This window comes from Stegostoma tigrinum, chromosome 23 (assembly GCF_030684315.1).
Source record: "Stegostoma tigrinum isolate sSteTig4 chromosome 23, sSteTig4.hap1, whole genome shotgun sequence".
Taxonomy (NCBI): Eukaryota; Metazoa; Chordata; class Chondrichthyes; order Orectolobiformes; family Stegostomatidae; genus Stegostoma; species Stegostoma tigrinum.
Genome location: NC_081376.1, coordinates 11,335,330 through 11,360,320, shown reverse-complemented (window position 1 = coordinate 11,360,320; position 24,991 = coordinate 11,335,330). Strand labels below are relative to the sequence as shown.

Genomic DNA, 24,991 nt, shown 5'->3' with positions numbered 1-24,991 from the left:
AATTTTAGGTGCTCAACTGGAATTGAAGAATGATGAAAGACAAGTTATTAGCTCTTTCATTTTTTAATTAACCCTGTTCCCCACAGTAATGCAAGTTTTAGAGGACTGCTGATGCTGGAAGTCAGCGTTGATAAAATGTGGAACTGGAGGAGCACAGCCAGTCAGACAGCATCTGAGGAGCAGGAAAGTCAATGTTTCTGGTCTGGACCCTTCATCAGACCTGAAACGTCAACTTTCCTACTCTTCAGATGCTGCCTGACCTGTTGTGCTGCTCCAGATTTTCATGGAAATGCTTACAATAGAGTTCTTCAGCTGAGGTGATTGTCCCCCCCACCCACACTCACTAGCATCTTCCACTGTAGTCATACACATCAGTTTTCATAGTTTTACTCAAGCTATTTGACCATAAGAAATAAGAACTGATGTATGCCATATTGGCCTCCTGTGCCATTCGGTTGGAACGTTGTTAATTCAGCACTCCATCCGACACCTTCCTGTACTTTTCCACATAACCCTTGATTCCCCAGGTAATTGGCAGTCTGCCTCAGCATTAAATAAACACAAGAACTGTGTCCCCACAGATCTCTGTGGCAAGGAGTTCCAAAGACTCAATCCTCTCAAAGAAGGAATTCCACCTCATTGCATTCATAAATTGATGTCCCTTTATTCTGAAATTATGCCCTCTGCTCCTAGCCACTCCCATTAACGGTAACATCCTCTCAGCGTGCACGGACAGGACAAGGGGTTGGGATAAGGTTAGTAGGTAGTAAATGGAGGTGCGGCTTGAGGTGGCAGGAGGGGATAGGTGAGAGGAAGAACAGGTTAGGGAGGCAGGGACGAGCTGGGCTGGCTTTGGGATGCAGTGGGGGGGAGGGGAGATTTTGAAGCTTGTGACATCCACATTGGGCTGCAGGGTTCCCAAGCGGAATATGAGTTGCTGTTCCTACAACCTTCGGGTGGCATCATTATGGCACTGCAGGAGGCCCAGGATGGACGTGTCATCTAAGGAATGGAAGGGGGAGTTAAAACGGTTCGCGACTGGGAGGTGCATCTGTTTATTGCGAACCGAGTGTAGGTGCTCTGCAAAGTGGTCCCCAAGCCTCTGCTTGGTTGCCCCAATTTAGAGGAAGCCACAACGGATACAGCATATACTGCGTCCGATTTACCAGTTGTGGCCTCCTCTACATTGGGGCAACCAAGCAGAGGCTTGGGGACCGCTTTGCCGAACACCTACGCTCGGTTCGCAATAAACAAATGCACCTCCCAGTCGCGAACCATTTTAACTCCCCCTCCCATTCCTTAAATGACATGTCCATCCTGGGCCTCCTGCAGTGCCATAATGATGCCATCCGAAGGTTGCAGGTACAGCAACTCATATTCCGCTTGGGAACCCTGCAGCCCAATGGTATCAATGTGGATTTCACAAGCTTCAAAATCTCCCCTCCCCCCACTGCGTCCCAAAACCAGCCCAGCTCGTCCCTGCCTCCCTAACCTGTTCTTCCTCTCACCTATCTCCTTCTCCCACCTCAAGCTGCACCTCCATTTCCTACCTACTAACCTCATCCCACCCCCTTGACCTGTCCGTCCTCCCCAGACTTACCTATCTCCTCCCTATCTCCCCACTCATACTCTCCTCTCCACCTATCTTCTCTATCCATCTTCGGTCCGCCTCTCACTATTTATTTCAGTATCTTCTCCCCATCCCCCTTTTCTGATGAAGGGTCTAGGCCCGAAGCGTAGCTTTTGTGCTCCTGAGATGCTGCTTGGCCTGCTGTGTTCATCCAGCTTCGCACTTTGTTATCTAGGGTTAAGGAGGGAAATAGTCTGGGGGGGCTGCTCCTCAGGGTGTTGCTGTGGTCTTGTTGGGCTGAAGGGCCTGTTTCCACACTGTAGGGGTTCTATTATTTTTTAAAAATGCAGCAAAATGGGACTAGCTTAGTTTTGGAAACCTGGTTGGCATGGATGAGTTTGACCGAAGGGTCTGTTTCAGTGCTGTATGACTCTGATTATGAATGCGAAATATTTTCAACAAAATGCAGTTTACTTGTTTCTTTAGTTAGCTGAAAATGTGAACAGCAGAGAAGACTAGGCAAAATAGACCATGATACAGTTTGCTTATTTAACACTACAGCATTGGTACAGTAAGGAATTGGTCTTGATAATGTACGTTAACCCAGCTACGTAGAGGCTACCTGATCCACTGTGATCTCCAGCATTTTTTTCGTTTTCAGTTCAGGTTCCAGCATCTACAGTAATTTGTTCTTTCCTGATAATGATGGAGCTCTGCTCAGCATTCCAATTCAATCATAAACTGGAGATGACCACTTTTTTAATTCCTCTTTCTTGAAACTGAAGTAATTGTGCTATTGAATACCATTACGTTGAAAGTGGTTCGATGACATTGTTGTAGGCAATTAAAATGGAACTGAACTAGTGAGACCCAGAAGGACGTGCAAATTGTGCTGTGTTAGGCAGCAGCAGGTGAGACCAAAATTAAGTTTAGCACCCTGGGCTAATCTAATTAAGAAGTAGAAATCAGTCCATTTCTGGTTATATCTATCATCCTTTACTGACGTGTCGATGTTGAATTAGCATCAGGTCATCATTGGATGTGATGGTGTTCGATATTTGAATTATTTGTTGATGGTCATAGCTGAGAGAGAGAGTGCGAGGGAGAGAGAACTCTTTGCGAAACAAACCTCATTTTCCATTTTTGTCTTCCTGAAGCGTTACATTTATCTTTGCTTCAAATATGTATCCCGTTGATCTGCATTCTGCCAATGGTAAACTATTCTATGCACTAAAAAGTTTGCTCCAGTGGTGCAATTGGTCAGCACACTGGATCTTATCTGATAGTATACAGGCATGTGCAGTGCCGAGATTGAGAGTTCGGGCCTCACCTGGATCAATTTGGGGTGGCATGGTGGCTCCCTGGTCAACACTACTGCCTCACAGCACCAGGGACCAGGCTCAATTCCACCCTCGGGTGACTGTGTGGAGTTTGCGTGTCGTCCCTGTGTTTGCATGGGTTTCCTCCAGTTGCCTCCCACAGTCCAAAGATGTGCAGGCGAGGTCAACTGACCATGCCAAATTTCCTGTAGTGATCAGGGATGTGTAGGTTAGTTGGGTTATACAGAGATGGGTCTGGGTGGGATGCTCTGAGGGTTGGTGTGGACTTGTTGGGCCAAAGGGCCTGTTTCCACACTGTAGAGATTCTATATTAAAAAGAAAATTATCCTGCCCCACCTCGTTTGTAATGACAATTTTGCTTTGATGCCCATTTAATGTCATCCAGAGGATGCAGTCTCTCCCTATTCACTATATTAGAAAATTTCATGACTTTTAAAACTTCAGTGTACTTGGTTATTTTGGCGGCAGCAATTAGTGTCAGTACCTCATACTGTCTTCCCTCTTCCTCCTCCTCCCCATGTCCTTGTCAATTTTGGTGGAGAACTTCGTGTAAACTGACATGGTGTGAAAGAAGCAGTTCAGCCGCTGTTTGATGTGGTGAGTTAACAAAAAGAAAGGTAGCAAATGAGAGAGAGGGATTTTCAACCAGTGGGCGCAAATTACAGATTCTGAGAGGGAGAAATAATGCAAGTTAAAAAGCAGAAATAAATTAATCCAGACACATTCATATTCATGAATGTTCAGAGCCCTCAGCAATGAATTATTTTTGAAATGTGAAAATTCCCCAGCAAGATGGTTTGCACAATGCAGTGTTTCACAGATGTATGGACTAGTTAATCTGTTCTCAGAAATGTTAGTTGAGCACTATAAGTTGACCTGGATTGCTCCCTAACATCTTCAATTCATTCCACATGAACATCCCAAAGGATGACATCATGAGCAATGTACAACACCTGTGCTTTTTTGAAGTGTCAGTCTGCATTATGTGCTTAACCTATGGAAAAGAAACTGAATCTGTAACCTCTAGACCCAAAAGTGCAAGTGCTACCACCACTTCAAGCTGCAACTTGAAAGGTGGGATCTTAATAGCATGTTTTGTCCATCAGAGAGGAGCTGTGGATAAGGCAGAAGTCATTGTGCGGTATTGGTTAGGTCATGTGGCAAGATAGCTAATGTGCAATGCCATCAGTGTGCGTTTGATTCTCACCAGCTGAGGTTCCCGTGAAGGTCCCACCTTCCCCATCTCCCTCCTCCTCTAATGCATGCCAACGCTCTGGTTAAACCACCATCACTTGTCTGCCTGTAATGAGAGGACTGCCGTGTGGTCTGGTAGGCAAATCGCGACTTGACTTTTTATTGTCATATTTTGGCAGATGAGAAATTTACACGTGAGCTTCCAAGATATGAAAATACAATTGCTTTACTCCGAATCAAATTACATCTGCTACATTTGAAGACCTTAAACATAAATGACAACCTGTATCTTTTGGGCAGGAAGAAATCAAAAAGGGGCAACATTTTAAACAAACCTTGGTCTTTACTAAACTCAGGATTCCGGTCTGTTTCAAAACCTGCACACAGCTGGTGGAAATTCATGTAAGTTTTTCCAAAAGTAAACATTTGTCCAAATAATTCAGACACATTTTATTTCAAAATTCAGATGTCAGTCGTCCAATGTGTTCATATTTGGCATCATAGAAGCACACATTCTTGGCTCTCTTTACACATTCTATTCAAAACAATAGTGATACAAGCTGTGATCTGCTGCGGTTTTGCATTATACAGGAATTTCGGTACCTTCTGTAAGCAATGCTGCTGTCTTATTATCAATTTCTAATTGCTCCAAGAAGCTTGTCAGTTAATTCTGCATCATGCAGAACTTGTGATAATGCTTCTGGAGAAAAACACATTTTTCCCTGTGACTCAGCAGTGATGAAGGAGTGTTGAAATATGTCCAAATTGCTGTCATGTGTGTGGGTGGAGATGATAGTTAGAAACTTAGAAAACAGGTTCTGTAGTACTGCTAGTTTCTGCCTTGGTAATTGAGGTTGAGGGCTTAGAGTTGTTACTGCAATAAGATTGGTAAATTGCTGCAGTGCTTCCAGCAGATGGTATTAAAGGTGAAGTCACCATAGTCCCAGAGGACCAAGGGGTTGCTCTCCTCGTAGTGAGAGATGACTGACGATGGCTTAACCTGAAGGTCAATGCACCTCAGGCGAGGTTGAGAAAGTCTGACCTTCATGAGACCTCAGCCGATACAGGAATCGAGTCTGCACTGTTGGCATCACTATGCATTGTAAACCAACCAACAGAGCTAACTGACTCCCACAGATGGTATTAACTACAGCCACGTTGTGTATAAAGTAGATATTCTATCAAGAGCTAGAGACATTTATCAAGCTGGTATGAACATTTGAAAATTGAAAGTGCTATCGTCTGTGAAGGGACAGGTGTTAATATGCTGGTATGCAATTTATTTTTGTTATCAGAAAATATGAATGTTATGCAAAATGATTTGATTGTCATCCATCGCAAAGATCTACACGTTATTGATGGAAGGGCTTTTAACCCCTTTAAAATTTTCTTTTTTATGGAACAGTTGGCCATTATTCATTGGCAAAATTTCAATGAGTGCTGGCAGTGTGTTGCCCCAGGGAGTTGGGTCCTGTGTATGCTATTCCAGCAACATCCACAGAATGGTAATTAGGAGTGGCAACCCTGGCTATTTTTAAAGCAACAACAATACAATTCAAATTTCATCTCTGTTCTTCTGAATATCAACAGTTTTGACTAGCATTAGAAAAAATTCAGAAGTATTATGCTCAAGGCCAACACATGGATATAATATATAAAGCAATAATATTTAGTACAGATCCCTATTAATCACTGGTTTCAGTGTCAAACCAATTCATGTCTGTTTAGTGATTGTGTCTGTTCAGGCACAGTAGGCAAGATCGAATGACCAAGTCACTTCGCCCAGTGGACTAGATTCTTCACCAAATTTTAATTTATTTGTAGATATGGAGGACTAAATCCAACCATAACATCATTTGCAAAACAGTATCAGAACTGAGCTCTGATCTTAATGTGTACACCAGAGAGAAACTTTTATGCAATCGATTTGCCCATGCCTTTTCCCAGACAATTGGATTTTTCTTAACTGCCACTATTATATGCAAACTCACATGTATTTAATCACTGAACCGTGTTTGCATTAAAACCATAAAACAGTTGTCTCTTGGGACCACAGATTTTCATGTTTTACTGTGAAACCACCGGGATCACTTGTGTTTATTGTTTTGCCACTCAATTTTCAAAATAAACTGATGTTGTATTTAGGTGGCGCAGTTGGTTTCACATAGTAATGTTTATTCACACAAGTTTTTAAAATCAGTTTGTAAGGACAATCAGTAAGCACAGTTGGATATGAAGAACTTTCAGTAACCCCAGTCTCCCCCCTAACACATGTTGCTTAAATTATCTGAATCACATGAATCCTGTTGACAGGGAATGGATCTCTTTTCGGTATCAGCATTGGGCACTGTCAACTCAAGCTGAGCTTCTTTTGCTCCGACAACATATAATTGTGTGCTCCGGGGAGGCCCACACATCAAAAGAGCACCCTGTACTGTACATGTGATATTTCTTCCATTTTTCACATCAGGCATCTCTTGACTTCCCTGAGTGAAACTGCCAATCAATGTCAAATTAAGGTTTATTTTCCTTTTGATAACTTCATTGGGTGTGGTATATCAGAGTAAGTGGAGAAAATCACACACGAATATGAAAGCCCCAGAAAGAATGCTTGAAATGCACCTGCTCCTCTAAGACTAAAAATAAGTAATCTCATCATTTATACTGCAAAGTTTAAACAATAAACCAGCTAAACTCTATTGCCCAATATTAACTTTTATTTTTGCAATATACGTCCTAACACCACTGCATGACAGGAACATATTCATCTTCCCATCACTTTATTCCTAAGGGCTTATGTGGTTGAGGCAAGGTATGAAAAAAAACCTTGTCTGCTTGTCCTGCTGAACAGGGTAGTTTTGTGGCTCTATTTGAAGCAGATAATGAGATTGATTTTATGACTGTGCTGAGAATGGTGGGTTTTCTGAATGCTGAATACAACTGTGCTGAACTGTGCAAAGTATTTTGTCATTTTGAACCATTTTAGTGCATCCCATACTTCCATGTGGCTCACATAAAGAAAGCTTACGTTTATAATACCTTGTCTATCCTCAGAATCCGTAAGTCTTGCACCGCCAGTTAATGACCTTTTAAACTGTAGTCAGTGTTTTGTCAGCAAACACAAGGCCTCCATAAGCAGGAAATGAGGTGAGCAATCAGTCAATCTTTTTTGAATAGTTAAGAATGAATGTTAGCGAGGATGAGGGTGAGAAGTGATTCCTTCTGGTGAGCAGTTCCAAAATAAGAGGTTGTGGGCAACAATACATTAAAATTAGAGTTGGGTAGTTTGACAGTCATGTCAGGAAGCACTTTTCACACGAGTGGAAATGTGGAATACTATCCCCTAAAAACTGTTCCTCAGTTGAAATTTTGAAAACTGAAATTGGTAGACCTCTGTTAAATTACAGAACCATAGGAATGTTGCAGCGTAGAAAGAGGCCCTTCAGCCTAATGTGCAAGTGCAGGACAAAGAAAGAACAAAAAGAAATTAACAATTCATTTTAGTTCCACCTTCCACGTCTCGTCTGCGGACCGTGCCCCCTGTAATTGCCCCCTCAGATTGAAGAAGCGGGTTTTTGCCTGCGACCCCATTAAAGTCCATCATTTTGTGAACCTCACTTAAGTCACCCCTCAGCCTCTCCTAAGGCAAACAACCCTAGCTCCGCAATCTTTCCTTGTAGCTGCAATTTTTGAGCTCCGACAATATTGTTACAAATCTCAAGCAAATGTTTCAAGAGTTACAGAGTGAAGTTGGCTAGTGAATTAAATGCGGACAGCCATTATCAAACTGAATGGTGAAATATCTGAACACCTCTGTTCCTATGTTCCTTGTAGCCTGGGAGAACCCCCTTGTCTTACAATGCCTTGGGATCTTTCCCAATCACCTGAGGGGGTAGCCAGGACCTTGTTTTAGCATCTTGCCTGAATGGCAGGAATTCTGACAATGCAAAGCTCCTTCAGTATTAAGATGATGAGTTTACATGTTCAAGTTTGAAAATTATTTAAACTCAGTCTTCAGACTCACAGAAGATACTGCCATCAAATAAAACTTTAAGCCTTGCATAGGTGTCCAGTTGTAAATAATTTCTCAATGTTCCAATTTTTATCCACCCATGAGTTAAAAGTCAAGAACAGCATTTATAATCCTCCAGTGCAAAATTTAAAAACTAGACAAAAAAGCTAAAATGAAATACAGGCTTAAATAGATCTAGACTTTGTGAATCATTCTGGGCATATCTGAAATAGAGGCCTCTTGCACAACTATTTAAAGGATCTCTAGCAAGCAAAATACTGACCACAAATTAGGTTTTTGGTGTATGCAATTCTCCTCAGATTTAAATTGCACAATGTGTTTTGCCATATTAGATGCAAGGCTCCAGAAGATTGAAAATTGCATCAATGATTTAAAGAGCGATCGTCACTGTAATAGTTCTTTCCGTTCTGTGTACTTTAGTTCAGTTGGTTTTGCTGATGTATTGTGCAAGACGTTTTTGAGGTCAACCTGAAAACCCATGGGATGTCTAATTGCACTGAGCCCAGAGACTAAGAATGCCCACTATCAATAGAGTGCATGTGACAGATGTTCAACAGTGATCACTTGTTGAAGTTCTGTTCCACAACTTTCAGCCAAACAGATGGAGCTGAAAAATTGGCAGCGAATGCATTTGGGATGGATATTTTTAATTTAATAACTTCAGTTTCATATATATTTTTCATACAGAAAGTAGCTACCTAATGTTATTCATAAGCTCAATATTTAATACAAATTTCAACAACAGACTATTAGAGCAAGTTCATAAAATGTACCATGCTTCACATTAACTGGTTAGTAAGATGGCTGCACTCCTTTTAATGCCTTTGCCTGTCCAAACTGGCTTCCCAATTAAGCTCATAGATTGCCCTGATTTCCAACTGTTTATCTACGTTCCCTTGTATCAGAGACGTTCATTTATTGTAAAGGTTTGCCTTTTAAGAAAACTGAAACTAATCGGTAAATTTTGCACCAGGATTATTTTTAATATTGATTTTAAACGTGTATTTTGTATTTGTAAAGGAGATAATGTTTGAATATTTATCTAGCATGACTTGAAGCTGAAATCAATTTGTTTTGTATTGACTGGTCTGTTTTCATTCTCATGTCCTTGATTACAAGGTAATGAATTTAGCACTGCAAAGTATAAATCAGTTGTTCATGAGAGTTGAAGCTATTTTACAATAAGAGAATAAAACAGTGCATAGTTGGTGCAGTTCTGTGTGCTTAGAATCATAATTGGGCAAAAGTGGAAATATTCAGATATGAAAAAAAATTCAACATCATTTTAAATGAATACACAGAATGAAGAAAGCTTCAGGCTGGTGTCCATGGTACTGTTTTTAGTCTGTGCGAAGTCAGCCAGTCATAGATTCTGAATGCGTTTCCTGTATGCATGCTTTAGATTTAACTCCCAGGCTTATCCTCTGACTCTGACCTGTTGTCTGTCCTTCGCTCATTTTGCCCCAAAACACAGGGCCTTGCTTTTTGGCATACAGGTCTATCTTACCTCCATGTTCTTCAAGCCCCTCCTTAAAACTGTTGTCTTCGACCAGGTTTTTCATCACCCTAGTATCTCTGTTCTTGATGTAGTGTGCACTTTGTTTGATTACACTTGTGTGAAACAGTTTTTGGGCCATTTTACATCATGTAACATGCCATATGAAAGTAGGGGGTTATTGTAAGAATGATGCCTCCTGTCAGCAAGCAGCATGTTCAAACCTGCATCAGAGTAAGAGTTAATTCAGTGTGGGCGCAGAGGGAAACCAAAGCCTATGGTACTAGGTTCATTTAGATGGAATAGTTTTAAACTGGGAAAATGTCTCTAAAATGTTATAGAAAATTTCCAGTTTTACTTCCTGTTGTTCTGTTGATAATGCTTGTGCTTCCTGTTGAAATCTGTTGATAATGCTTGTGTGTTAACTAAAAATGTTTTCATCTCTAGTCATTCTTTCTGCAAGTGTGAACAGAGAGAAGTAACTCCCAGAATGGCAGACTTTAAACTTTAACGCTGTGATATACTTTTCTGAAGTGCATTAGATCTCTTATTTTCTACCCAGAAGAATACAATTTATTTTTTCATTAACCTTTTTCCTCTATTCTTTCCAGGAAAGTTGCAGGAAGTGTCAGGTGTTGTGGAAAGACCATGCTGGGCTGTCATGTGATCAGGTGGTCGAAAAAGATGAAATCAAATTCAGGACGTCTTTGTAAGTAGCTGACTGTATTGCCAGTTCAAGAAAGACTAATCATCTTAATTGAATATGAGATAATGGGAACTGCAGATGCTGGAGAATCCGAGATAACAAAGTGTGGGGCTGGATGAACGTAGCAGGCCAAGCAACATTTTAGGAGCACAAAAGCTGACGTTTCGGGCTTAGACCCTTCATCAGAAAAAGGCTTTTCTGATGAAGGGTCTAGGCCCGAAACGTCAGCTTTTGTGCTCCTAAGATGTTGCGTGGCCTGCGGTGTTCATCCAGCTCCACATTTTATCTTAATTGAACATCTTGTTTTTCCATAAATTGATACTGCAGGAATGGGAATTGACTGAAAATGTGCTTTCTTCTTCCATAAATTTTTAATGTTGAAACGTGAATTTTTGATTTGAAGAGGACCCTTTGGCAATTATCCACTTAAAATTAGTACAGCCCAGAAAAGGGTACAGAGAGAACTGTGATGTGGCAAAAAGGAAGAGAGGAAGAAATGATGTGAGCGAGGGACCCACAGGAAAAGGAGGAGAGAGGGACAGAAGGGACTAAGGCAATGAGAAAGATTTCTGCTGAAGGAGTGGAGTAATTGGTTGGTTAGAGTCACACATAGAAGATATGGTGTAGAAAAAGAGGTGGCTGAGGGACTGATCAAAATGAGCACCGCACGTATTCGTGGCCATGAAAACGTGAGAGAGCTGATTATTTTAGTAAAATTGATTTGAACAGTTGCAGAATGGGCAAAGGATAACAAAGATGTCGTTTCCAAACTTTCGGGTTTTGTTTGAAAGTCAGTTTTGTAAACCCACCAAGATCCAAGAAGCATTGACAGTACAAATATACAGTTTTGCTGGGAGGTTGCATGATAATTCAGTATTGTTTGTATTTGCAGTTAATTGAATCAGCTAAATCTGTTTTGCAATTTTTTTTCTGCCTTTGAAGTTCTAACTGGTAATTCTGTATGGTTTCAGCTGTTATCTTACCCATGTGGCTGTGCTTTTCTGTGAGAATGCACGATGGATAGCCTAAAGTAAGATATTTGAAAGGGATGTTGCTGAACCAAACCCAGAACTGCATTCACAATCCACACAGAGATTGGGACAGTAGTCTGGGCTCACGTTTTTTGAAGTCTAACCCTAAGTATCAATCCAATCTAACGGCCTAAGTAGGAGCAAGTCACTAAGCCCGGGCCAGAAATTGACTGGAACGTCTGCACTGTGACCTAGGGATACATTGGTTGATGCCTGTTTCAATGGGGAGCAACATGATATGATATAAAGCAATGCATGAAGCAATATTGTGTGATGCATCCCACCTTTGTTTATTATTTTTCCAGCTACCCTGAAAGCATTGGCGGCAAAGGTACGGTTATTCAATAAGGGTAACAACAGCAAAGTACTGGCACCTTTTCAGAGTTAGTTGTTTTTCACCAGCTGGAATATCATAACTCGGTCTTTATGCACGCACGTTCCAGGAGGAGGCACTGCAGGATAAGTTTCTCCCCCTTTTGTGTCCATGAGCAGTGAAGTTGATTGCTATCCCAACTGAGCACACCTCACACCTGTCCTGTACACCTCATTTCTGTGCTACAAATTGCATTATGGGAAGATAAAGTTGTGATCTGAAGGTCAAGGAATGTTATAAAGTTCCAAATGATGAAAGAAACGATAGATTCTGTATTTGAGTTTAAAAACAAGCCTGACCTTGTCACCTGGCTGAAGTAAGGAAAAGTTGGGATGCCCAGCAATATCATTTAAACAAGCAACTGTTGTTTGCTACCCTGTTGATGTAGTTTTACCACAACTCATTGCTTAAGCTTTTACAGAACAATATAACAGAACAATCTGCAGACTCTATGACTATCTGTTCTGCTGTTAAACAACCTCAAACCTGTATTTTGAGAGCACCGTTAATGTTGTAAAATGCCCCAAAGTGGTAAACAGTGTTGTGCCTGACTTGGGTAGCACTCTGGAAATTAACTCTGCTATTCCACTAAAATTAAAGATTTTAAAAGTATGCAGAATCCAACAGACCCAGTTTGTCAGAAAACACAGATGAGGTTTCTGTTATTGAAGACGTCAAGGGATATGGTGATCATTGCAGGAAAATACACAGGTGGAAAATCTTCCACAATCTAGTTGAATGGCACAGTAGACTTGAAGGGCCAAATTATTCCCACCTGCTGTATTTTCTATGTCCCAAACAGTTCCCGTGTGCAATCAGAGTACTCTACTATGTGCAAATTTAGCACAATGCTGGCACAAGCAGCATCAATGGAAATCTGGGAATATTAACTTTTGCCATGAATTTTGCATGCAGTGCTGTTGAAGGTTGAGATGCATTAAGTCACAGATGACACTTTCAAGCCACAGCAATGCTGAGAGTTGGTACAGTAGATGAATTAATTGCACAGGTAGTCCATTCGGCGCCTCAAGGTCTGCTGTGCCCTTTGATAAGTTTGTGACTGGTTTAATTGTGGTCTCAACTCTACTTTCCTGTCTACACCCTATAATTTTTGATTCCCTTTTACATCAGGACATTGGATATTTCTAAGGTTGAGTTAGACAATGCTCTCTGGGACAAAAGAATTTCACAGACTGACTAACATCTGAAAGAGACATAATCTTCACATCGCAACCTTAAGTGGGAGGCCCTGTAACTTTTTAAATCTCTTTGAACATGTACATAAGTTATAATTGCTAAGAATCTTTAAATAATAATCGGTATACAACATCAATCTGAAATCAATTACTGGTAGGCTAACGGTTCCTGTACCCATCTATTGAACTCAAATCTGTCGATGAATTGCTACTTCATTTGTGACAAAGTCCATTTTTCTCTGTGCCCTGAATTTGGTAATTTTGAGGAGTTAGCTGGAAATCATAACGTTCAAGCCACAGAATGTTCTGATGCATGCTATGTTTGCTTTTTATCTTTGAAAGGAACAGGGCCTGTTAACAAGATTTGAGAGGCCACTCGGAATAGTTCAAGGGTCAGTGATCAAGAGCTCAGCAGCAATCAATGTGTCAGTGAGAGATGGGTAATCAGTGATGTTGCCAAAGTGCTGCTGTTGGCTGGTTCCAGCCAGTAATTGCAAAGGAAGGCCTTTTGGCAGGTTCCAGCCAGTAATTGCAAAGGATGGCCTTTTGGCAAAAGAAATTGTTGAAAGCAGCTGAAGAGCTGAAATTGTGCCAGTGATTTAATACTGGAATGCAAAAGACATTGAGTGATTGGAAGGTGAGCACTTGTTGGCAGCAGCTTGCCTGAGGATCTGGGAGTTGATTCAAGCACAGTAACGAAGGATGGGGTTGAAGGAAATCCACAGACGATATTTGCTTGGTGCAACTGAGTTATATTGGACTTCGGAGAAACCCAAGAGCAGAGCAGCATTGTGAAACTAGCTGTTGCACAACAGACCTGGAAATCTGCCCATGAGTCAGTGTTGGAATGCAGCCTTTGGAATCCATTGGAATTTAGTTCTGGAAAGAGAGTATCCAACAAAGATGCGAGCAGTCATTGAGGCAGTCCATGATGGAATGGAATGGTTTTTAAAGGAATTTAAGGCTAAATATTTGGAGGTGAACAGTAGGAAGCCTTTGTAAAGGAGACCGAGCTTTGAAAGAATATTTTGCGACTGTGATCATTTGCTTGAAAAAGATACTGAGAACTTCATGGATCAACCTTGATCACATCTGCTATTCGATGTCTTTCGTGTGCTTGACCATAATTTGTCTGTTGCTCATGTATACCTTAATTCTGGATGTTAGAGTATAAACTGCATATAAAATTGTTTAGTGATAATGGGAACTGCAGATGCTGGAGAATCCAAGATAACAAAGTGTGAAGCTGGATGAACACAGCAGGCCAAGCAGCATCAAAGGAGCAGGAAGGCTGACGTTTCGGGCCTGGACCCTTCATCAGAGAACTCTCTGGTGAAAGGTCTAGGCCCGAAATGTCAGCTTTTGTGCTCCTGAGATGCTGCTTGACCTGCTGTGTTCATCCAGCTCCACACTTTGTTATATAAAATTGTTTAATTGTTCTAACTTTGTAGAAAACTCAAGACTGTGAAATCTTGTTTCAGTATTTTCTTAGTGAGCAGGATCTGAAACTTGGTCAGCTTTGAAGAACATTAACTGGTCCCCAACCAGATGGCAACCTAATTTAGTGGCCATATCTAGAATTGTAACAAAATAAACATGATTCTGAGCCAAGAACAAACCCGTGGAAAATAAATTATTTCAACGCTTTCTTAAAACGTTGAAGGGTCAGTGTTAATGTGAGCAAGAAAATGTCCACAGTGTTAAAGAAATTGACGTTGATGGTGTTCTGTGTTGGTAAAGGAAGAACGAGTCATCCCCCTAATGTAGCTGTAGACAGTGTTTTTAAAGCATGTCTGATTTCAAGTGTACAGAGCCAGTCATTGGGAGAATTTCCTTGTTGGATTCCAGTACTGTAAACGGGAAGAGTTATTTTACATTGCTTCATGTAATAGATGGCTATTGTATTGTGAAGTACTTTGTGTCTCCTGTAAGGTTGCTGTGGGGATTGAGTACGTTGCACTATTTTATTGAGGAATTAGTCAAAATTCTAAGCTAATTCTCTGAAGAAAGGTTTTTAAATACACAGTGGCAGCATGCCAGTGACAGTTACAAAATCAGTTTAATTTATCTGCCAGAAGCAAATGCCCATTTGGCATTTTGGAGTTCCAAGGGCTACACACACTTTGCTCTACCGCTCCACTGAAGAGTAGTAAAAAGTTGTGTGCTGAAGGCAAATATCATTAAAAACAAGTGCTGACTTGCTGGGAAAAGAAAGAAAAGGCAGAATGCCATGCTAGCGCTTGATAAAAGTAGCTTTGTGCTATTACGTAGTCTTAGTTTCAAAATCAAAGTCTAATAATTGCTATTTATTTGCTATGATAGTGCTAAGTTTAATTCCAATGCATGTTACCGATGGAAAAGTGCACAATATTGTCAGCCACATAAGAGTTACAGAGGTCAGGAAATTCATTAAACCTTAGTTTAGAATTGTTCGTGGCCATCTGAAAGTATTATTTCCTAGCTGTGCAGATGCAGTAGAAAATCAGGAAGTGTATTTGTCATTTTCCTGAGGACGTTGAACACCAAACACTGTGTCCGTCATATGTGGTTTCCTTTTTGACCATCCATGCATCCTGCTCCACAGAAGCAGGAAGAGTCTGCCACAGATCACCAGTAGATAGCAGTCTGACTCTTTCCAATAGATTGTCTAGAAAGGATGATCCTCAAATTGGCCTTTACATACCAGTTGGTCTACAGGTTTCATCACAGATGTATAGCTTTCATATCATGCAACTGAATCATTTAGACCTTGGTTACAAGAACATGATTGTATTCCTGAATGTAACAAATTAGAAACCATAAACAGATCTAGACAACTGCGCTTCACAAAACAAGAATGGAGGTATTGGCATCTTGGAACACACCAGTAAAATGGTTTCTCAGCATGAACTTGGCAACCTCACAAAAGTTGGAAAAATCTTCCTTGCATGCAAATAAATATGTATGTTAGGATCCCTGGTGCCACTGTCTTAAAACTATTCAAATACTGTGTTTCCACTGATCCCTAGGATAGAAAGTTCCACAGACTGAGAGAAAAATTCTGCTCATCTCTACCTTTTAAAGAGTAACCCTTGACTTTTAAATTCTGTCCCTTGCTTTTAGCCCCTCCAAGGGGAAATATTCTTCCAGCACCTGCCCTGTCAAATCTCCTCAGGATCTATGTTTCAGTAAGAACACCTCTCATTCACGTGCAATGCCACACCAAGCCACCGCCCCCGGCCCGCAGCCATTCCTCCATAACGTAATCCGTTGCGTCAACCTTTTGACTGCTTCTAATACAATTATGTCTTTTCTGAAATAGAGGCTAGATCTGTACACAGTACTCTGGATTGAAACCTTTGTATTTCATTTCCCTTGCAGTAAGCAATAACGTTTCACTTGCCTTCCTGATCACTTATAGATGCAAGCTAACATTTTTGATAAATTCCAAACATGCAACCTGCAAAACCTTGAAGGACAAGGCAGCAGGTGCATGAGAACATGATCAGCCTCAACTTCACCTCTGAGCCACATGTCTTCCTGAATTAGAAGTGTATCCCTGTTCTTTCACTGTTGCTAGGTCAATATTCTGGAACTCACTAACAGTTTTGTGTTTGTTGCTATACCCCAAGGACTGCAGTGATTCAAGAAAAAGTGGCTCAACACTACTTTCTCCAAACTAATTGGGGGTAATAAATGCGGGTTGCATCAGCAATGCCGACACCATAAGAACAAATTTAGAAAAGGTATCAGGACACCTACATCCCTCTCTCTTTCAATAATATGCTGCTTTCTGTTCTTGTCAGAATTTGCACTTCCCCCAAACTATATTCATCTGTGAAACCTTTGCACATTCGCTCAATCTATCTCTATCCGTTTACAGACTCCTTGTCCTCTTCGCAACTTACTTTCCTACTATTTTAATATTATCAGTGAAGTTAGCAATCATACATTTGGTACTTTCAAATCATTAATATGGATTATAAATAGTCACGTTTCCGCGCACTGTTCTGAACTTGTGTGATAATGTCAACATTATAACAGAAAAACTGTTTCTTTTTATTTATAGCTCTTTATCCAGACCAAGTTAAATGAAATTTCCTAGTCAGTCTAAAAATAAACAATTACCTCAGTGTAGTAATTTCTACGTAACAGGATGTCTCTGGAATGTGAAAGTTTTTTGTTCTTTGTTTTAAAAATTGGAAAATACATTAAAAATGTGTCAACTTGAATTTTTTGACTTGCAAATCAGATGGCAAGCTGCTTAATCGTCTCCATTTCCCCCCACTCTTCTGAGCCACTGACAAGTTGGGGAATGATTCCATTGGTACTAACAGCTAACTGATAGCCTAAGTGACTGTACTTTACTGGTGAACTTAATGCTGCTCAACCCCTATGGTCTACATGTTTCAGTGGCCCTTCTAGATTAAGGCTGTTCAAGTCACAGTGCTGCACCTAATGCTGTTAATTTAATTGATTTCAGATTATGGCTTCCTGATTTGAATCCTTAATTGAGTTTTTTTTGCTATAGGCCCTTGAAACCATTAATAAAAGAATGTGGTTGCTGAACAATACTGTGTAAATATATGCCCAACATAACATTGGACTTAAGGTTTTATGTAGTTCTTCGCGTGTCCTCCAATTATCCCAAAATCTCTTACTGTCTAAAAGTACTTTCAAAGTATGTTCACTACTCCAGTGTTAAAAACATTGCAACCAATTTAGACTCCACAAGACCCCACAGACAATATATTTTTTCATGGTGTTAATTAAGAGTTAAATATGCCTACAATGCTGGAAAAATCTGGCCCCTTACTATTTCAATAAGGCAAGGTTTATTAAATGTTATACATTCATCTGAAAGCAAACACAGCCCTGGTTTAACAGACCATTTGTGGGGGAAAGAAATTCCTCTTGACAGGATGTGGAGGTCCCAATTATGGACTGGGATGGACAAAGTCAGAAATCACACGACACCAATTTATAGTCCACCAGGTTTATTTGAAAACACAAGCTTTCGCGAAAACTTCGGTTTTCAAATAAACCTGTTGGACTATAACTTGGTGTCATATGATTTCTGACCTTGTCCTCTTAACAGGGCACTGCTGTCTCTGTACTAAATTGGCGTGTCAGCTGAGACTTTGAGTTTAAGTCACCAGAGTGTGGCTTAGAGGTCAACAACACTGAAAAAGGCCCTTCGCCCCATTGAATCAATGCCATCCACTGTGACCCAAGAGCAATGGTTCATACCCCTCTTCACACCATTTCTCCTCTCAAGCTGTAACATTAGAACATCCTGAGAGGTGTCAGGTAATGGTCTCCATGCCCTCTGTGTGGAAAATAACAAATTACTAGTGAAAGCTCTTTTTTTTAAGATGTTGCCTGACCTGTATGTTTTCTGTGTTTCTGTTTGTCTCGAAGAATTGTCCCTTTCTGTTGGGATAATATGTGTAGATCTGCATTTGCAGGTGGTAGCAGGTTTGCGGGTGAATGTAGCTACTGCCACAATGTAAGTTGTGAAAATTATTATAGATGTCATTTCAGTATTGAATCCAGAGCTTCTTGAATATCTGGAGCAAAATGTATATGAGCAACCTTAATACACTTTTCACTGCTTTTCGTACAGCTTTTGAGCTGCTTCTAACTTAATTTCCACCATAAAGGCTGGGGTGGTAGGAAAGATCTGGGGTTATTGCTTCGATTGCGTGGCGTACCTAACTTAGAAATGCATATGGCTGTTGCACTTGGCTGTGATCGACGCCCATTCTCCAGTTTACTAATACACTGTCTTAGATACATAAGAAAGGTCAGTTCGGCAAATCGCTAGAAAGGAAATGTGTAAAGGAGGTGAACATTGAGAAGATTTCGATGAACAACCAGCATTGATGAATTGAGAATTTTCATGCATTAACTTTGCAAATCAGTGTTTTCTCAATCATAGTAATCTTGTGTTACAGTGAGGAGAAAATGACCGCAGCTGCGATCAGGAAATGTCATAAATGCACAATGGGCCTCATAAAATCTGAAGGATGCAACAGGATGTCCTGTCGTTGTGGGGCACAGATCTGCTACCTCTGCCGGGCTCCAATAAATGGGTATGACCACTTCTGCCAACACCCACGGTCACCGGGTGCGCCTTGTCGTTTATGCAAGAAGTGCTCTTTATGGACAGATCCTAAGGTAAGATGTTGTGTAGTTCAAAGAATATTGTTAACTGTGATGCAGAATTCTAATGTGTAACAGACGTAATTTAAACAAGTAAAACATTTGCGGATGTGGAAAATCTGAAACAAACTAACTGCTGAAGAAACTCAGCACGTTAGGCATCATCAGTGGGAGAGAAAGCAGAGTTAGTATTTTGGGGCTGTTTTGAAGAAGCGTCACTGGGCCTGAAATGTTAACAGTGCTTTCTGTCCATGGATGCTGCTGGACCTGCTGAGTTTCTCCAGCAATTTCTTCTTATGATTCAAGCAACTCTTGTTTATAACTCTTGCAGAAATGGGCCTGTTCTGTAAAAAGAGATAATTTCAGGCCTCTTACAAGGATTGCAGAAAACAATTCATATGGAAAAAGTTTTACCTGATCTGATCATGGTATCGCATAATACATCAAAACACAGACAGCTAGTTTGAAAATCATGGTGGAATGTCTGTAAATTAACTTGAATGCCTGGAGAAAATAACTTAAGTATAGCTTCAATTAACTTGTTAATTAATGTACTTATTACAGTGAAATGGATGTCCAATATGACAAATTAGCCTTCTATTATTTATCCAATAATAACAATGAAATTTATTCCTTCTATCAGTAGACCCCTGCACTTTGAAACAAAAATGGGTTTTTATGGCTTTTATCAGGTTTTTGATCAGTTGTATCACATTTAATTTGGGGGTGATATGCTATAATTATTATGTTAAATGTTGTTAGAAGATCAGGAGGAGGCAAGTATGGATCATAAATGACTAATTTGCACAATACTGTATTTCGGAGCTGCAAATTCAATCTAATTAAGATGACTATTTGCTGCAGGTCCAACGCTTGTTTGACATTTGGTTAAACAACCACCTGAGTCCTTATGTTGTTCAAAACCTGGCTGCAAGATTTTATTGTGGCAGTAAGGACTTTTGTTTTCTGTTTTAACAGAAATGCCACGTGCATTTATAGGGTGTCCTTTAAGATTTCTGAAAACAACACGTCCCAAGCTACATCTCAAAAGCACAAGTAAAAGAAAAATCAAATAACTTAGTCAAAGAGTGAGCTTTAAGGAGAACTTTGAAGAAAAAAAAGGGAGTGAAAGCTAGGATCTCAGAGGGAAGTGGCATAAAACGCAATACAGGAGTGAATCTGGACAGGCGTAAAATAAACTTGAATTTGAGAAGCAGCTAGTTCAGGGTTTTGGGGTCATAGTGCCCAAGGTATTATGGAGTTGAAACACAGGACCTGGGGATATTTAAATTGAAGGGTGAAAATGTGATGCACTGGGCAACCTGGAACATTGTACTTCAATAAAGAAAAGGGTTATTGGCAAATAGGATTTGATGCAGGATGGGTTATAAACAGTGTTCTGGTACAATTATCCAGAAGACTAGCTAAGAAAGCAATAGAATAATTGTGATTGGCAACAGTAAAAGTAGAAATGAGGGTTTCAGTAGAGACTGGTGTGAGTTGGGTGTTTGGTTGGGATCCATGTTGATATTTTAAAATTTTGCCAGTTTATGATGAAATCAGATTTAATACTGTACAGTTTTTCCTTTTGGTTTCTGTCAAAATGACATTGCAGCTAGTAATAGTATAGTAACTAAAGATGTATTATGTATTATTCAACAAGAAAAGCAGTGAGATATAAAAATACATTGTTGAGCTGTGCATTAAAGCAGTATGTCTTGCTGACTCTGCCTATGAAAATTAGCAATCAAGACAGTGCATAATTGGGAGTATTTTACTGTATATGCCGCCAAATAGTGTGTCTAACAAGGAGTAGCAGATAATTGGGAGCCATTACAATGTCCCTGCAGTGTGTGGGAAGTTAAACCACTGTATAATTTAGGGTAGATCTGACATGTAATGAAGGAAAGAGTTCAGCTAACTGATTTGGCCATTTCAACCTCAAGTAATTGGTTCTCACACAGAGAGTTTAATACTTTTGTGTTAATGACAACTCAGTCTTTAGATCGTTGAAAACAGAATAGATTTGTATGACTGGTCTTATTGTTTAACAGTAGCTGATCTTACTCAATTCTTGCATGAGAGTGCATCTTGGACTGATTATGTGCCTAACATGTTGCTTTAAAGGGAACTAATTGAAGACACATGGGAATGTTGCTCATGCAGTAGAGCTATGAAATTTCCTGTGTGGAGAAAAATCTTAGCCTAATATGATTTTCTGCTATTTTTATACCTTTGCTTTAATTTCACAAGAGCTTGGTATATTAAATTAAAGTGTTGATCCCAAAAAAGGAAACTGGCAATGCCAGTCTGATGCTGTTGCTATCCATTTTAGATTATTCTTTCTAGAAACCAAAAATCTCAACTTTATTACAAAGGTCAATTCTTCGTGAATGCAGAATATTGAATTTTTACAGCACATCGAGGCCATTCAGCTCATTATATTTATTCTAGCTTCTTGTAAGACAATCTAAAGCTGACCCCGTTATCCCACTCTTTTCCCTATTAAAAACTGTTTATGTTGCTGCTTCAAATATTTATCCATGTCTGTTTCTAAAACAAGGTATTGAATAGTTCCTACAATCTTCCATGTACTGCTAAAGCATTCCTTCCTTATGAGGTTTGAGATACATGTGCTGTGCCTGTGGGAAATTATTAAATCTCCACCTTCAAGCCAAAACAGAGGTCACCCTAACCAGTGTCATCGAGCTGCTGTATGCAGATGATGCTTGTGGGTGCGCCACCTCTGAGGGCATACTCCAGGCCATCATCAGCACCTTTATGGAAACACATGAGAACATGGGTCTCACCCTGTATATTCACAAGACGAAAGTCCTTTGTCAACCTGGCCTGGCACTGTGAAGCAAACCCCCAATCATCAGGGTCCACGGGGAGGGTTTAGAGGATGTTGACCACTTGCAATTCTTTGGAAGTATACTCTCGGCCAAAGCAACTATTGATGAAGAGATCCAGCATCACCTCTGGTGTGCTAGCACAGCCTTTGGCTGCCTGAGGAAAAGAGTGTTCAAGAACAACAATATCAGATCTGACACCAAGATCATGATTTACAGAGCTGTGGCAGTCCCTGCCCTCATTCATAGCTCTGAGACATGGACTCTACAGCAGACACCTCAAGGCACTGGAGCAATGCCATCAACGCCACCTGCACAAAGTTCTGTGAATCCGCTGGGATGAAAGATGCAACAATACCAGTGTCCTCGACCAGACCAATGTGCCCACTATCGAAGCACTGACCACGCTTGATCGGCTATGATGGACTGGGCACATCATCCACATGTCCTACACGACACTACCCAAGCAGGTGCTGTACTCCCAGGTGGGCAGAGGAAGCGTTTAAGATATCCTAAATGCGTCACTGGCGAAGTGTGACATACCCACAGACACCTGGGTATCACTGGCTCAAGACTGCCCAAAGTGGAGGAGGAGCACATGGGAAGGCGTTGAGCATCTCGAGACTTGCCATTGGGGGAATAAATGCATGGCAGGTAAAACATCAAAAGGAGCACACTGCCGCCATACCAACGCCCCTCCCACCCCTTCCTGCAACCACCACCTGCCCCAAGCGTAAAGGAGCCTGTGGTAGCCATGTCGGTCTGTACAGCCACCTACAGACTCACCCCGAGAGTGAAAGAAAGTTGTGCTAGCCTGCAAGGGACTGCTGATGTTGACATGCCATTCCAGTAGCCTGAAATTCTCTTTAACTGATTATATCTTTCTCCATGCGCGGATGATTCTTACTTTAGCATGGCATTGCTCAGTACTTTATTTTTATTGGCATATTCTAGCACATACATAGAATCCTAGAATCCTTACAATGTGAAAGCAGGCCATTCAGCCCATCAAATACGCTGACCTTCCAAAGAGCATCCCACCCAGACTCCCCCTCTACCCTGTCCCTGTAATCCTGCATTTCGTATGGCTAATCCACCTAGCCTGCACATCTTTGGACTGTGTGAGGAAATTGGAGCACCCAGAGGAAACCGCGCAGACATAGGAGAATGTGCAAACTCCACACAGGTGGAATCAAACCTGGGCCCCTGGCACTGTGAGGCAGTGGGGCTGACCACTGCGCTGCTGTTATGCTTTATTATGTTTATTCCTGTTTTTTTTTGGTTAAGCTTTTGTAAATCTTTGTATAGTTTCAGTTTCTTGGTACACTTTACCATTCCTTTTTTTTGTTTTCTCCTTAGCGACATCATTGAGAAATATTTAAAGTAATAAAAAGCCTCAAATTGATTTGCATGTCAGTGGTCAATGTTGTCCACCTATTGTTCATGATCATTTTTGTCTCGCTAAATGACCTTTGTATTTCAAAGGAAAATAAAGTTTTCAACAGTATTTCAATCATATAACTGTAATAAACAAGAAGGGTTGTTTACTTGCTTTTGCGATCATATTGGAAACAATTAATTTGAATTTTCCAATCTGCTTTTCGCCTCTAATATTATTGCTCATACTTTACAGGTTTTCTTTTTTGCATACTTTTGCTTTCAGTTAATGCTGGAAAATGCGTTTTGGCCAAAGTAGTTCATTTTGAAATACAGCAAAATTATAACATTGAAACAGATCATTTAACGCCACAGGCTTATGCCAGTGATAAAGCTCCATGCTAGCCTCTTCCTGTCTTCCTTGATTTAATTCTGTCAATGCGTTCTTCAGTTCTTTTCTTAATGTGTGCTTATTTAGCTTCTGTTAAATTTTTTTGTGCTATCCACCTCAACTGTTACATAAAACAGCAAGCTACATGTTCGCATTACTCTGAGTCAAGATGATTCACCTCCATTCCTTATTGCATTTGTTCGTGACTACTTTGCACTGATGGCTTCGAGTTTTGCAATTTTAGAAACCTTGCAAGTGGATTTATTCTTCATATTTTGAACATTAAGCCTTCAATTTAACTTGTACTATCTTTAAGGTGACAAGCTCTATCTTGTGTAGCGTGCATGTTGCCAATTCCTGGCTGTAGTGCCCTGCTGTGATATTACATAGGATGCCCTCTAGTCAAGCAGAGCATTGACCTGACACTGGCAGAGACCTGGACTCAATGCCTAAGTGTTGGTTGTCACAGTCTACTGAAGTTGCATTGTATGTGGTGGCTGGTTTTCTCAGGTGCACAGCAGACAAATTGACAGCTCAGAATCTAGGAAGCAGCAGGTGGAGCTCCCAAGGAAGGAGTCTCCTATCTTTTCTACCAGACCCTGTGCCAGGACAATGCTCTATGGCAATAAGCCCAATTCCATGGCTGTTTAAAGGGTGCCTTGGATACTGTAATCACTTTTCAAATATACGTGGCATTGGCTTAACTGTTTATAAAATGCAAAACCTGTTAATCATATTCTGAGACTGCGGAAAGGTGAGCTCTTCTTGTGAATGCAAGCATATCTGCACGTAGCTATCCAGGCCAGTAAAACAAAACTCTTGAGACAATCTTGCTTTGGCTTAGAACCTCATTATAAAATTACCTGCCTCAGACCAATAGTTGTCCTATGCATACTCGTTTTAATTCTCCATCTTGTTTAACTATTTGTCTACACTTGCCTGATTTGTACTGTGTATATGGCTTTTCAATTGCCACTATTTGAATAGCTGTCACTATCTCTGGTGTATTACCTAATTTTTCATAATTTGTCCGGTCTAAAGTTTTGAAAGTGCCAAATTTGAAAGCTGACAGCATTTATTAGATAATCATAAGCCTTATAGGTATTCTAGATCCTTTAATCTTGGCTGCAGTCTTTGTCGTCAATACGAGTACTTTGATCTTGCACCACAGTATCTTAGCATTTGTTTTGAACGGCTTATTGTCAATATTGAAAACTGATCAGAAAATCTATTAAATCTTTTTCTGTATGTAAGTGCATTATGCATAACTATTGAAAAGACAAGTTTGC

The 24,991-nt window shown here is 40.4% G+C and overlaps 1 protein-coding gene across 1 annotated transcript in view; it reads left to right on the top strand.

Annotated features, from left to right (window-relative positions):
* Nucleotides 1-24,991, top strand: part of rnf216 (ring finger protein 216) — a 191,603-nt gene that overhangs the window by 143,179 nt on the left and 23,433 nt on the right. The window contains exons 14-15 of the mRNA XM_048552721.2: nt 10,244-10,341; nt 18,875-19,097. Of these exons, the coding sequence (XP_048408678.1) occupies nt 10,244-10,341; nt 18,875-19,097 (321 nt within the window). The remainder of the gene's footprint in view (nt 1-10,243; nt 10,342-18,874; nt 19,098-24,991) is intronic.